General features: G+C 40.5%; 1 protein-coding gene across 7 annotated transcripts in view; it reads left to right on the forward strand.

The window, feature by feature from the left end:
- The window catches only part of Dennd1a (DENN domain containing 1A), a 573,141-nt gene that overhangs the window by 385,315 nt on the left and 173,180 nt on the right, over positions 1-14,646 (forward strand). For all 7 annotated transcript variants that reach the window (XM_045142267.1, XM_045142266.1, XM_045142262.1 and 4 more), the window contains one exon: positions 2,458-2,559. In XM_045142267.1, coding sequence (XP_044998202.1) covers positions 2,458-2,559 — 102 coding nt within the window. The remainder of the gene's footprint in view (positions 1-2,457; positions 2,560-14,646) is intronic.

Here is a 14,646-nt window from a genome sequence, read left to right on the forward strand (position 1 = left end):
GGATCTGAGGGTCTCTTCAAATAGGCTTTAAAGTCAGACCGTGTTCCCAGCTAGTTCTGCTGCTGTCATTGGGCATTTTGTCTCTTTCAGCCTCCATTTTTTGCCATGGAAATGCTAGATTCTTCCTCATACCATAGTGATGAAACCATCCAGGGCCTTCACCAGCACTTCCCATCCCACAGCCTCCATGGCCTTTTTTCCATCTTATTTTCTTGAGCTGCTCAGGGAGAGGACACCCTCCAGCCAAGTCGCCTGTGATTCTGTCCTTGGGAACACTGAGCTTCAGGAAGGCTCTTGAGCCTATGCCAGCCCCTTTGGAAGAGGCCTTGCCACCAGGAGGGCAGCATTGTCTCATGAGAGGAAACTGTGCTGACCCAGCTCCTGCCTGGAGCCCAGTGCTGGGGACATTTCAGTTACTAAAGGACCCTGGCCTGGTAAGTCAGGAAAAGGGGCCAGTTTTTTCTTCTTCTTCAGCCTGCTGCCATTGTCAAAAAAGTAAACACTCCACACAGCTTAACCAGCAAGTCCTCCAGCCAGGAGTGGGAGGAAATCAAAAGCTTGTTCCAACCCAGCCACAGAGAGCCCACAAGGGCTGGTCTGTGCTGCTGGTGCCTTTCTGGGAACACAGAATCAAGGCCCAATTTTGGTCCAGACTCAACATCCATCATGGGACATTTCAGCTCTGGGGCTGCTCTCCAGTGGCCATTGCCTCCTGCCCCTACAGTTTGGATCTGTTTGGAGGGTCAGATGAAGCAACCTCGGCATTACTGGGGTATGAGGCACTTGTGGTCCTTGTGGATTGGCACCCTTGCTGTGCAGAGGGTCATGCCTCCCATGGTGGTTCTTAGCCTTCAAATTAAGAGCCAAGCAATTGCTACCAACAGGCAGTTGCCATTGCAGCTCTTCTGACTGGCTGCTGCTATGGCATGTATTAAAAAGTGAAAATGAGGGCTGGAGAGATGCCTAAGGACCCCAATTTGAGCCATATGCACAAGGTGTTGCATGCATCTGGAGTTCATTTGCAGTGGTTGGAGGCGCTGGTGTGCCCATTCTCTCCCTCTCCCTCTCTCTCTAATAAATAAGTGAAGATAAACAAAATTAAGAGAAAAAGGTAAAAATGATAGCCAACATTTATTAAGACCTACTGTGTGCCTGGCACTGTGCATATGTGACCTCCAGGCTATATGATGGTCTAGGGGGACAAGGGGGAAAAAGGAAGATCACAGCTACTTTGATTTCACAGATGAAGAGGCCATTTAGTAGACCTATCCCTTCAGGCAAGCTTCTTCACTCTTTGGAGCCTCCATTTCTCATCTCTGAAATGGTGTGGTAACATATTATCTCCAGCTTCCTGGTAGAAGTGAAGGCACCTGTGTGGCAGTCCTTTGTGAGTTCAGTGTGACATTAGTGGTGCTGTTGTATCATCTCCTGCTTGTACACTGAAGGCGTTTCACCTGCTGGGGATCAGGGTGAGGTAGGTAAGGAGCCCAGATGGCTCACTGTGAATCTCAGTGTTCTCTGAATATGGTGATGTCCTTTGTACAGCACTCAGTGTCTGTATTGTTATCAACTCCTTCTCATGTGCTGGTAGCTGTTCATCCTATAAATTAAGGCTGCAGTTAACAGGAGGGCTGGGATGGGAAGAGGAGAATATCATATGACAATAGTCGTGTCATTCTTCAGTGATTCTCCACTCGTGGGAAATAATTAGTAGATGATCATGTGTCCATCCTAGGTGTGTAACTGGCCCACAACAGCCTAGAGAAGTTGAGAGGAGTTGAGGCTCTGGTTGTTATATATGGAAGAGTTCCAGGGTTCTGCACACTACTGAGAAAAACCTTGAAATGTTTATTTGGATACCATGTTCTGTCCTAGAGATTAGGGTAAGAATGTCAACCTCTGCAGGAAAAAAAAAAAAAAAAAATGATGATAGGGTGTAAGAGCTGTCTTCCTGTGTGACCTGGGGTATGTGCCCTTGCCTCTGTGACATGAGGCTTGATAGCTGGGATCTGGAGGTGATCTTCAAGTTGAAGAGACTCTTGGGAGTTAAATGAGTAACAAAAGTGCCACATAAGGGCAGGAGAGATGGCTTAGCAGTTAAGGCACTTGCCTGTGAAGCCTAAGGACTCATGTTTGACTCTCCAGGTCCCACATAAACCAGACACAGTGACACAAGTACACAAGGTCACACATGCACACAAGGGGTACACACATCTGGAGTTTGATTGCAGTGGCTGGAGGCACTGGCATGCTAATCCCCTCTCTGTGACACATACACACACACATAAAAAAAAGCTTGAAAAGAAAGTGCCATATAGCATTGAGGCTACCACATGGTAAGTCTTTGTCCAGTGGTACTTTCTTCCCTATTCCACTGTCCTTAAGAAGACCAAGGGAAATAACCCGTGTCTGGTGTCATTTCAATGACTTTCTCCTCTGGATTTTGTTTATTTGCAGAAAGTCAGAAACATGGCCCTGGATGATGTTGTGATCCTGAATGTGGACACCAACACACTGGAAACCCCCTTCGATGACCTCCAGAGCCTCCCAAATGATGTAGTGAGTAATGAGTTATGAATTCTGGCTCCTATGTGACCGTGCTATGGAAATAAACATGGCTTTGAGGCTGGAGACTGAGGGGAGGCAGCTGCGGCACAGTGCCTAATGTACAGTAGGACCACAGTGGTAGGCAATATTTAATGATGCCACAAGGAAATAGCCATATAGTGTTGGCTTCCTGAAGATGGCAAATTCCAGGATGGCTATTGAGTTAATAAATGTTGAATAAATGCCTCAGGGAAGCAAAGTAGCTTGGGTAAATTTTCTCTCTCTGAGCCTCAGTTTCCTACCTTAAAAGAAAAATGCCAAGACTGCTCTTGGGATTATGGTGACTGGTACTGGGTACAGTGCTTATATGTTACAAGTGTTCAATAAAAGGCACCTGCACTAAAAAAAATAGGGGGGACTGGGGAGATGGTTCAGTGGTTAAGAGAGCTTGCTGCTTAAGCATGGGAACTTGGGTTGAAGACTGCCAAGTTGTACTGCCCAGAACACACGGAGAAGCTGTGTGTGACCATGCACATCTGTAATTCCAATCCAGTGGGACAGGGTAGAGACAGAATCACTGGGGCTTGCCGCATGGATAGCAGTGCCAGGTTGAGATAGAGGCCTTGTCTTAAGGAAATAATAAATCAGCAATAAGAGAAGAACACTTGATGCTCTCTGGACTCTGCATGCATGTGCATGGAGCTTATGCACACATGTGTGCATACATCACACACATGCATGCATGTGGTCTTGTTAAATAAGAGGCTTTGCAGACCTGACTTGGTGGCATACACCAGTGATGCCAGCTCTTGGGAGGCTAAGGAAAGATAATGGCAAGATTCAGGCCAGCCTAGTAAAGACTCTGTCTGGGAAAAAGCCTTGGTTCTACTTTGAGCCATAATTGAAGCTGTATTGGTCTTTCTATAATTAGCTATTAAAACCTGGATATTATCATGAATGATGTAATCCCAAAGGATCACAAGTTAGTGGCCATCCTGGGCTATATATTGAGATACTATATCAGAAAACTAAAACAAATTCAAGAAAGACCAGAAATATACCCACAAATATGCAGTCTACTAATCTTTGATAATCAGTGGTGCCAGAATCCACAATGGAAAAAGGAAAATCTCTTCAATAAATAAGATTGGAAGGACCTGTGATGTAGCTGAGTGATAGAGCACTTGCCTGGCCTGAGTAAGTTGCTGGGTTCAACCCCCACACCACAAAACACAAATAAATAGGATTGGGAAAGCTAGGTATTCACATTTAAAAATGAAATTTCAGGGTTGTAGAAATGGCTTAGAAGTTAAAGATGTTTGCCTGCAAAGCCAAAGGATCTCAGTTTGATTCCCCAGGACCCAGGTAAGCCAGATGCACAAGGGGCACATGCATATGGTGTTCGTTTGCAGTGGCTTGAGGCCCTAATATGCCCATTCTCTCTCTCTCTCTCTCTCTCTCTCTCTCTCTCTCTCTCTCTCTCTCTCTCTCTGCCTTTCTCTTTCTCTCTCTCTATCTTGCAAATAAATAAAATATAGTTAGAAATAAATAAAAACTAAAAATGAAATTTTTTCCTTTTCTTATACCATGTGAAAAAATCAACTGAAAAATTCATCAAATATAGGACATAAAAGCATGAGACTAGGCTGGAGGGATGGCTTAGCAGTTAAAGTATTTGCCTGCAAAGCCAAAGGACCCAGGTTCTATTCCCTAGAACCCACATTAGCCAGATGCAAAGAGGGCGAACATGTCTGGAGTTCCTTTGTAGTGGCTGGAGGCCCTGGCGTGCCCATCCTCCTTCCTCCCTTCCCTCCCCCCTCTTTCTCTGTCAAATAAATAAATAAATAAAAATTTAAAAATAAAAAAGAGACTATTAAAACCTATAAAGACAAAACTCTATGAAAAGTACAAACAACAATAGTAAAGAAAAATGAATGCACAAAACCAAAAAAAAATCTAAACAACAAAGGAAACACTAAAAAAACCCAAAATATTATGAGTGCATTTTTATGTTTCTATATAAACTTCAATAAGCAGTTTTAAACACACCTGCTGCTAAAGCCTTAAAAGGATCACCCTGATGGTTCAGCAATTAACCACTGAAAAAGAAAGAAAAAATAAAGAAATTTACCTCCTAGCAAAATAAAATTTAGCCCTATTTAAAAGACTAGAAAACCTAGCACTCAAATAATATAACACTATCAATATTTGACATTTCACTTTTAGTTTTTTGAGAAAGGGTCTGCCCGGCCTGGGCTTGAATTCATGATCCTCCTTTCTCAGCCTTCTGAATGTGCCATCTTGCCCAGCAAACATTTTTCTTTAAAAGTACAAGACATACAGTAATAATACCATTAACAAGAGGACAATTGTCACTATAAACACACCCTGGCCTATGAAGTAGTGCCTTCCACAGTTAATGTGGGTCTTCCACTTTATTTAAACAGAATGATCCTTCACAGGCATGCCCATAGGCTAACTTAATTCAGATGGTCCCTTGCAGGTGATTCTGGGTCCTGGCAAGTTGACAGTCAATATATATATAAACCATCATATATGGCTATGGTTTTAAAGGAGAGCTTGAATGAGAAACAGAGAAGATATGAAAAGGAACCTCTAGAGGTGAAAAGCATAATAACTAGAATTAAAAAAAAATTGTTTCTGGGGTTAAGAGATTACACAATGCAAAATAAAAGGTAGATGTGCTTGAAGACATCATAATAAAAGCTATCAGAACAGAGGAGAGGAAAAGATGAGAAAAATTTAAGACACTTCAGTGACCATATCATACTATCAGAGGGACTAACATACATGTAGTTGAAGTCCCTAAATGTGAGGAGGTTGGAGAAAGACAGAAAGAAATGTAAAGGGATTGTACTCAGTTTTAAACATTTTTAATGAAAGTGATAAACTCAGTTAATAGACCCAAACAAAACCACACAAATACACATTGAGATAACTTTTAAAGTAATGAAAGAAAAATTTTAAACCTAGGATTCTATGACCACTCAAAACATGCTTCAAAAATGAAATCAAATTACATTTTTTAAGATGAGAAATTAGTTGAAATAATTGTCAGCAGATCTGAGCTTTAAAAAGTGTCAAAAGATGTTCTTCAGGAGGAAAAAAAAATAACATAGGGAAATGTATATGATAAAAATAACATAGGGAAATATATATGATAAAGAAGCAAAGAGAGCCAGAAGCAGTAAATACATAGTTAAGTATAAGAAACTTAGCTCCTAATTATTAATTTCTGTAAAAGACAATTGTGCATTTCAAGTAAAAATAAAACCTATATTCTGTGTGTTACTACATAAGTAGAAGTAAAATATATATGGCAGCCAAAGCAAAAGAGAGAGAGCCATATAGAAAATAAAAGAATGCTGCTTGTGTTTTTCATTTGTTTGGGGTTTTGGTTTTTATGAGGTAGGGTCTCACTGTAGCCCAGGCTGGCCTAGAATTCACTATGTAGTCTCAGGCTGGCCTAGAACTCACAATGATCCTCCCACCTGAACCTCCCAAGCGTTGGGATTGAAGATGTGCGCCACCACACCCAGCAGTTTTTACATCACACATATAAGCTGTTGTAATACTGTGTGAAGGGCATTATTAACCCCAGAGAAACCATCAAATAGGAGGGAAAGATAGGGATGTATAGCTAACCAGGCAGTACTTGAAGATGAAAGATTTTCCAGGAAAAGAATAAAGGTTCTACATACAGGTAGAACACATAGTAGTTAGCCAGGTGACAGATTTATTAAATGTACTGATTAATTCATTAGACATCCATTTTCTAGTTACTTGTCTGACCACTGTGACAGAAGCAGCTTAATGAATTATTATTTTGGCTTGTAGTATCAGGGGATCATGGCTCACTAAGACAAGGAAGACAAAATAGAGTGGACAAGTCCACAGTGTCAGGGGCACATGCCTAGGTGCTCAAAAAACACATGATCCTGTGGGTAATAGTCCAAATTCAAACCATGCCATACACCATCTAGACCCTCCAGTATAAAAGGTTATTATTAAGTATGTATGTATGTATTATTATATAATATTAATAAATATTATTATATATTATTAATAATGTAATATTAAGTATTATTAGGTATGTAAAAGCAGTTGTGTGTTGTCTATAAGAATTCCACTTTAAACATAATGATTCAGATAGATGAAAAGCAAGAGAATGGAAAAGATACACCATGGAATCACTAATCAAAAGGGTTGGTGAGCCAGGCATGGTGGTGCACACCTTTAATCCCAACACTTGGGAGGCAGAGGTAGGAGGATCTCTGTGAGTTCAAAGCCATCCTGAGACTACATATTGAATTCCAGATCAGCCTGCACTAGAGTGAGACTCTACCTTGAAAAAAAAAATGGGGAGTGGTATGAAAATAGAAATTTCCACTCAGTAGAAATTCAAATATGTGTCATACACTTCTTTCTAGGAGAGTGTTTGTATTGGGTCTGGGCTAAACTTAGTGATTTGTTTCTAAAAAATAGTTTGCAGCTGGGGTGATAGAATACATGTGACAATAACAGCATGTGTGGTGAGGGGGCTACTGGAGGAGAAGGACAATAGCAAGAGGGGTTCAGATGGATAGGTGGAGGTCAGTGAGGTGTGGAATAAATAAGAACAACACAGGAAAATGGCCATAACAAACCTCATTGTGTTACATAGTAACAAATTAATTTTTATAAAAAAACACAACAGTTTGGGCAGGAGAGAGATTGCTTAATGGTTAAGACATTTGCCTACAAAGCCAAAGGACACAGTTTCGATTCCCCAGGACTCACTTAAGCCAGATACACAAAGTGGTACATGCATCTGGAATTCATTTACAGTGGCTAGAGGCCCTGGCATGCCCACTCCTTCTGTCTCTCTCCTTCCCTCTCCTGTTTCTCTCTCTCTCTCTCTCTCTCTCTCTCAAATAAGCATCAAAATAAAAGTTTTTAAATTTTTGCAAAGGGAGAAATAGTAAGTTTAGTAGAAAAAGAGGCAGGCATGATCTCAACACCACCACCATATTATATGGCTGTCATATAGCCTCTTATGTGATATAATGAAAAGAATTCTTTACTTCTGTGATATTCTTTCCAAAAATGTATTCTCATTATGGAGAAATTTCAGAGGTACTCAAAAGTTGAGTCAAATTACAAAATCCCTGACCAGAATACATCAGACCTTCAAAGTCATTAAAAACAAAGGCTAAGAAACAGTCCAACCAGAGGAGACCAAGGAGGCTGCACTACAGCATGCAATATGGAATCCTAGATTGGATCCTGCAATAAAAGAGGGACAGAAGGGCTGGAGTTAAGGCATGTGACTGTAAAGACTAACGACCTGGGTTTGATTCCTCAGTACCCACAGAAAGCCAGATGAACAAAGGGGCACATCCTTCTGGAGTTTGCAGCAGCTGGAGGTCCTAGTGCACCCATTCTCTCTATCTGTCTGTCTCTCTCTCTCTCTCTCTCTCTCTCTCTCCTTGCAAATAAATAAATATTTTTTTTAAGAAAAGAAAAGAGGGGCTTGAGAGATGGCTTAGCAGTTCAGGTGCTTGCTTGCAAAGCCTAATGACCCAGGTTTGATTCCCCAGTACCAACATAAGCCAGATATCTGCACAAGGTGGTGCATGCATCTAGAGTTTGTTTACAGTGCCTGGAGACTGGAGACCCTGGTACACCCATTTTCTCTCTCCTTCTTTCTGTCTCCCTCCCTCCCTCCCTCCCTCTCTCTCTCTCTATCTATCTTTACCTATCTATCTATATATATGTATATGTGTATGTGTGTGTGTGTGTGTGTGTGTGTATATATATATATATATATATATATATATAATTTGAGTGAGAGAGAAAAGGGTAATTGATGGGAAAATTGTAGACATCACCAGTGTCTAGAGTTTAGTTAATAATATATCAACAGTGGGTTTTTTTAGTTGTGACAGCATGAGATATTAAGGCAAACAAACTCAATGAGAGAGACATATGGGCAAAAGTTAGGGGCTAGGAAGATGGCTCAACAGTTAAAAGTGCTTGCTTGCAAAGCCTGTTGACCTGGGTCCAATTCCCAAGCCACCTATACAATATGGACACAAAAAATGGCATAAGCATCTGATGTTTGTTTATAGTGGCAACAGGCACACACACATGCAAACAAAGGAAAAAAAGAATTTAAGTGGGCAAAAGAGATATATTAGGAAAAAAAGATTCATACAGCCAGCAAGCCCACGAAAAGATAGTCACCTTCACTAGGCAGAGGGCTCAAATTAATACTACAGTAAGGTACCATTGTATACCCATTGATATGGTAAAATATAAACTAAGAATGCCTTATGACCTTATATCTTATGCATGTATTTACTATGTATTCAATCACATAAGTGCCAAAAAATGAAAATTTGTATGTACATACAAACAAATGTTTATAAATGATTTATCATCTCTGTTCATATTTGCTCCTGACTGAAAAAAAAGGAAAATACCTTTCAATAACTAAACAAGTAAACATATATATAAGTAGTGGCATACCCTTAAAACAGAATACTACTCAGCAATGAAAAGAAACTACTGATCTACCCAACAAAACAGTCATCTCACAAATACATTATGATTATTGGAGGAATATACTTACAAGACATTCAGATATCTACAAAACTATAGGGTTAGAAATCAGATGAGTGTTTCCAAGACTTTAGTTGTATAGGAGAAGTCTGAGGGAATGATTGAATTATTATAGATCTTGATTGTGGTGATGGATAATTTGCATCTTTCAAATTTTGGAGAACTATTCACTAAAAGCCCTGAGTTTTAATGTGTATAAATCACACTTCAGTTAAGCTGAGTTTAACATGTCTTAAGGGTTGACATTACTAAGTCTTACAAAGGCTGTGGAACAGTTTACCTGGAACTCTCATCACAGCTAATGGGAGGACATGTTACAGCTGTTTTGGAAAACAGTTGGCAGTTTTCTATGAAGTTAATTAAACAGAGGCCGACCACAATACCAGGCCATCCCACTCGTAGGTATTCACCCAAGAGATGGGAAAATGAATGTCCAAACAGGCTTGCTCACGAGTGTTAATGGCAGCTTTGTTCATGGTAAACAATACCTGGCAACAACCTGATGCTAAGATTTGGATGAATAAATGATGTGAAGTACCCCTTATTTTTTCATTATTAAGTCACAAACTAATAAACTTGGGATTCATAGAAGAACAAAAGACTCTTAAATGTCTGACATTAAGCCAGATATCAGGAGGATAGAGTCATAATGTTTTATATGTAAATTATAGAAAAGCGAAAGCTGGTCCAGAGGAAGTAGCCTAAGTGGAGCCCATCAGTGGCTGGCCACCTGGGTTGACTGCTCCAGAAAACCATTCTTGGTCAAAGAAACACTGTCTTAATGGCTATGGTGGCTGCGCAGGTCGGTATGTTGTCAAGACACGTCAGACTAGACTTCCAAAGTGTATGTATTCTATCAACTAGAAGTTTGGGACTAAAAGAGAAAAGGGGCTGGAAAGATGGCTTAGTGGTTAAGATATTTGCCTGCAAAGCTTAAGGACCTAGGTTCAGTTCCCCAGTATCCGCCTAAGCCAGATGCACAAGATGGTGCATGTATCTCCAGTTCATTTGAGGTGGCTAGAGGCCCTGGTGAACCATTCTCTCTCTCCCTCTCTTTGTCTCTAATAAATAAATAAAAATAAATTTTGGTTTAATAAAGTTAGCCCAAAAGAGAAGAGGCCTTAGAAGTAAATTTTAGAACCATTGCCAATATTGAGTAGCCTTCAGACCAGCTCTGCTGATCTCACGTGATTTATGAACATGGGCAAAGGGGAGCTATGCAGCAGGTGGCTCGGGCTTTTCTGTTAGCTCTAGGACCATTTAGTCTCTGAGTCTGTAATCTTGTTTCTCTCTTAGCTTTTCCTACCCTTAAATAAAAGGGAGGGGGAAGTTGGCAAGGTTAATGCCTTCTACTTTGCTACAGTCTGTGAAACTTGCAAGTGTATTGTTTCGCTGACAATATTGCATTGTTCCCTAGCTGTGAACTTCAGGCGAGAAATACAGCAAGAACATTCCATCTTGTATTGATCTAAATTCTGCTTACAGACTTCATGTTCATCTTAAGCCCTGGCTGGACTTTGTTTACCATGTTCTTCCAAAATCCCAGGTCCCCCAGTATCTGGAGAATGCTGGGAGCTTCTGTGTGCTGTGGGTGATCCCAGCCTTGTATACCTACAGCACATCATACCCCAGCAGCAACGGACAAGGGCCCCTTGTTGATTCGATCCTTCTGCCAGTTAATACATGTTGTTAGTATTCTCTGTGAGAATGTTTATTAATTGGACAGGCATTTTCTGAGTGCCTACTGTGTGGCAAATGTTATGGTTGAAGCACTGTTCTTGCTCTTGGTGAGGTCACAGGCTAGTTAACAGATGAGATAACAGATGGCTTGCCTGCCCGTCTTATCCCAGCTTCCCCACTTGCAATCCACTCTCTGTGTTATAGATGAGGTTATGTTCTAGCACATAAATGCCACTCCCTGACCTAAAACCCTGTAGTGGTTTCTCATTTTCCTGCCTGTGAAATTCAAGCTCCATACTGTGGCTCTTTAAGAGTCTACCTACCTCAATCTCTTATCACGCTCCTATATGTACTTTACACCAGCAGCCCTACACATTTCCATGAGCATCCCAAGTGGTTTGCCATTCTGCAGCCAGTTCACTGATGGGCTTTACTCATCCTTTATTTGTTCAGCCAACATTTTTTTAGGGGTGTGTGCTAGGTGTGTTGGACCACAGGTACATGGAGATGAGGAAAAACCAGTCATTATTCCTGCACAGGAGGAAATGAGCCCAACTGGAAGGTGCTATAGGAAGGTTGGATTGTGAGGAAAAGCATAATGAGCTTGGTCAGGGAGTTTCACACAGTCCAGAGTAGCCAGAACAGAGAGTATGTGGTTGGAAGGGACAAAATGAGTGATCAGATAGGCAGACAGGAGGAACCAGATTGGACATGATCATAAACACAAGTTTGGACTTCATATTAAGCCAGGGAATGGAGTGACAAACCACATGTTATAGTGTGTCCCAGACTAAGGGTAAATGTTGGATCCTGCCTCTTACCACCTCTTTGTTTCCTGTAATCTGGCCATAGTTTCCCTGTGTCAAAATCTACTGATAGTGGACCTGGGTAGATACAGTCTTCAGGCACAGTATCACCTGTGACTGTGTATAGTCATTTACCCCTCTGTTTGCACTGAACTGCTCTCCGCCAGTATCCACTCCATGACTCGTATGTTCCATGCAAAAGGAATAGGAGTGGGGTGATCCAGTGAGCCTTGTCCTAAATGTGTGTGTATGATTTGTCAACAATCGAGGAGCTTATGGGAATTTATAGGGCTTCATTAAAGATGCTGGGGCAGGAGCACTGTGGGACATCAGAAGAGCCCTCCGCAGTAAACCACAACGCTGAGCTCTGGAATGCCGTAAATGTTTAAGAGACTTCCTTCCTTTCATTACTGAATTTTACTTCACTTTTATACCAGTAAAGAGTTGTGTTTTATTGGCTGAAATTTCTTGATTCCGTTTTCCCCAGGTCTGTTTAAAAGCTACATTTTATCTTTGAGGATGTTTGGCTCATGGTGGAGGAAATGCTGCCAGCGAATTCAATTAACTGGCAGAACTCACAGATATTGTACATGGGTTTCTTTTTTTTCCCTCTTCTTTTTCACAACTGCTACATAAACACAGCTGGGTTTAATATTTGTCGTAACAAAGATTTAACTTGAATCATTTTACTCTGGGTAATTAATGCTTGGAATCTCGGCTCCTTTTGGTTCGCTTATAATCCTCTGCGTTTCTTTACTCTAGCTATCTAGATAATGAAGTGTGCTCCTCTAGGTCTTTGCCCTGCCTTAAAACTGCTTAATATTTGGCCGTTCCCACTAGAGAGCAGATGCTTTTCTTTGCAAGAATTGAATTTCTGTCAGCTCTTTTATGCATCATGTGTTTGGAACTGTAAGTGGATCAGGTTGTTCGTCGCAGCAGGGACACTGTGAAACACATCTATTATACACACTTCCCACCCCCCTCTTCCTGTTTTTTTCTCCCCTGAGGAGGTGGAGATGCCCAGATCCCCTTGGGAGATATCTTGCTCTATGTGGATAAATCCATGTGATCCACCATGGATCTGACCTAGCCCCTTCCCTAAGCATGGAAATTTATATCCATTCAGCACAGGATTGTTGCTAAGGCAAATCCTACTTTTATCTTTGTAAACACCAAGCACTTCATTAACTTCCAAATATACACTGAGTTTGGGTCACTAAATAAATCCACTAAGCTCAGCATAATGAGTGACATTTCAGTAATTGATGCCCTAGAAAATGTTAATTGTGAATCTATTATTCTTTTTATGCTAAAATGAGGACTTGGGTAATTATGGCTTTGGAGTTGTACTAGTGTAGAATAGCCATCATCTATTAGGCTCCTACTATGTGCCAGGCACTATGCTAAATCTTGACATTGAATCTGCATAACAATTCTGAAAAAAAAGCAAAAATACTTATTCCCTTGTTGTAAATGAAGAAAAGAGGAAATGTAATCTGCCTAGAGGAAACTGGGTAACAGCCAGCAGCCGAGGCAGAATATGAACTCAAGTCTATCTGATGCCAGATGAAATCTATACACTGTCAGTTGTAGGACCCATATTTCTGCACTTGCTAGTGTAGATGTATATCCATCAGGTAATTATTGGGGGCACTGATTCTCTTGTCTTAAAAAAAAAAAAACATGGTCTTGCTATGTAGCCCAGGCTGGCCTCAAATACAATTTCCCAAGCTTCTGAACTCAAGTGATCCTTCTGCCTCAGCCTCTTCATGTGCTTAGACTATAAATACACTTCCACACTCAGTTTCAAGGCATTAACTTACTGCATGTTTGTTCTATGCTGAGTTTCTCTGTAGTAGTTATTCCATTCCTCATCCAGTCTCAAAACCAGTGACTTTTGTGAGTCTTTGTATCCATCCAATCTCCTGGTGGTGATTGGAGTAGTTTAGTTTGGCTTTGCCCTAAGACGTCAGTGTAAATACAATCCAATTTTTCAAAACAAACTACCATTGCTCACAACTTTCTTTTGTGAATTGTCATTCCTAGATTGGCCTTTGAGCTGGTAACTGAAGTTTCCAAATCTATATGGCTTAGTTTTTCAACATAGCTTAGAAAAGCAGGAGTCTTGATTATGGTCCTATCAGAGTATGTGCATATTTGAGACCTCAGATTCTGGTTCTGATGAAAAGGGTGCATTTATGTGCATTTGTAATAGATGTTATTTAGCTTGTAGGCATCACTTGGGACAGTCATGAGTCTGACAGAGAATTACTGGTCTATAGAATTAATTGCAGTTAAATGGAAAAACAGTTTTGCTTATGCAGAAGACCATTAACTTCTTGGTGAGCATTTTTAGTTATGGTTAACTTCAGTCTTCCTCTGAATAATTGTCATTAGAAACTAGGGGTTTGTGTCCTGGTTCATTGAAGAGAGAGCATCCTATTTATTTTTGTTCTGTTTTCTGGTTTGTTGTTGAATGATGTTGGTAGTTTAAGAAAAAATGGTAGAGGCTTTGTTGTTTAAATATATATATATATATATATAACTTTTCCTGGTGAAAGTAGCTCTGCCTTTTCAAAGGTAACTTATATTTCTATTTTGTATGTTCTGTCTGCAGGAGAATGCTTCGTAGTTTATTCATGTTGGCAACTGAAAAGCCTTAGACCTAATTAAAAGAATTTCCACAAGCACCTTTACTGAACCATTTCATTACGCAGCACTGCACAGATTGCTTTGTGAAGCATGGTGATAGTTTAAACCTGACCTTTAATCCTGAACTGCCAGAAGTATGGGGAGAAAGCCCTGCTCTGAAAATACTCCCCCAGCATACATGCACACACATATTTGGTTAGAAATAATCTTTTTAGTGAATGACCACCTAGTAATATAAATATGCATTTGGTTTGTGCTTAGATCTCCTAGTTTCATATAGTTTAGGTAAGATTTTTCTAGCTGCATTTGTGTGTATATGCATATGTGTGTGTATGCA

Source organism: Jaculus jaculus, chromosome 1 (genome assembly GCF_020740685.1).
Source record: "Jaculus jaculus isolate mJacJac1 chromosome 1, mJacJac1.mat.Y.cur, whole genome shotgun sequence".
Taxonomy (NCBI): domain Eukaryota; kingdom Metazoa; phylum Chordata; class Mammalia; order Rodentia; family Dipodidae; genus Jaculus; species Jaculus jaculus.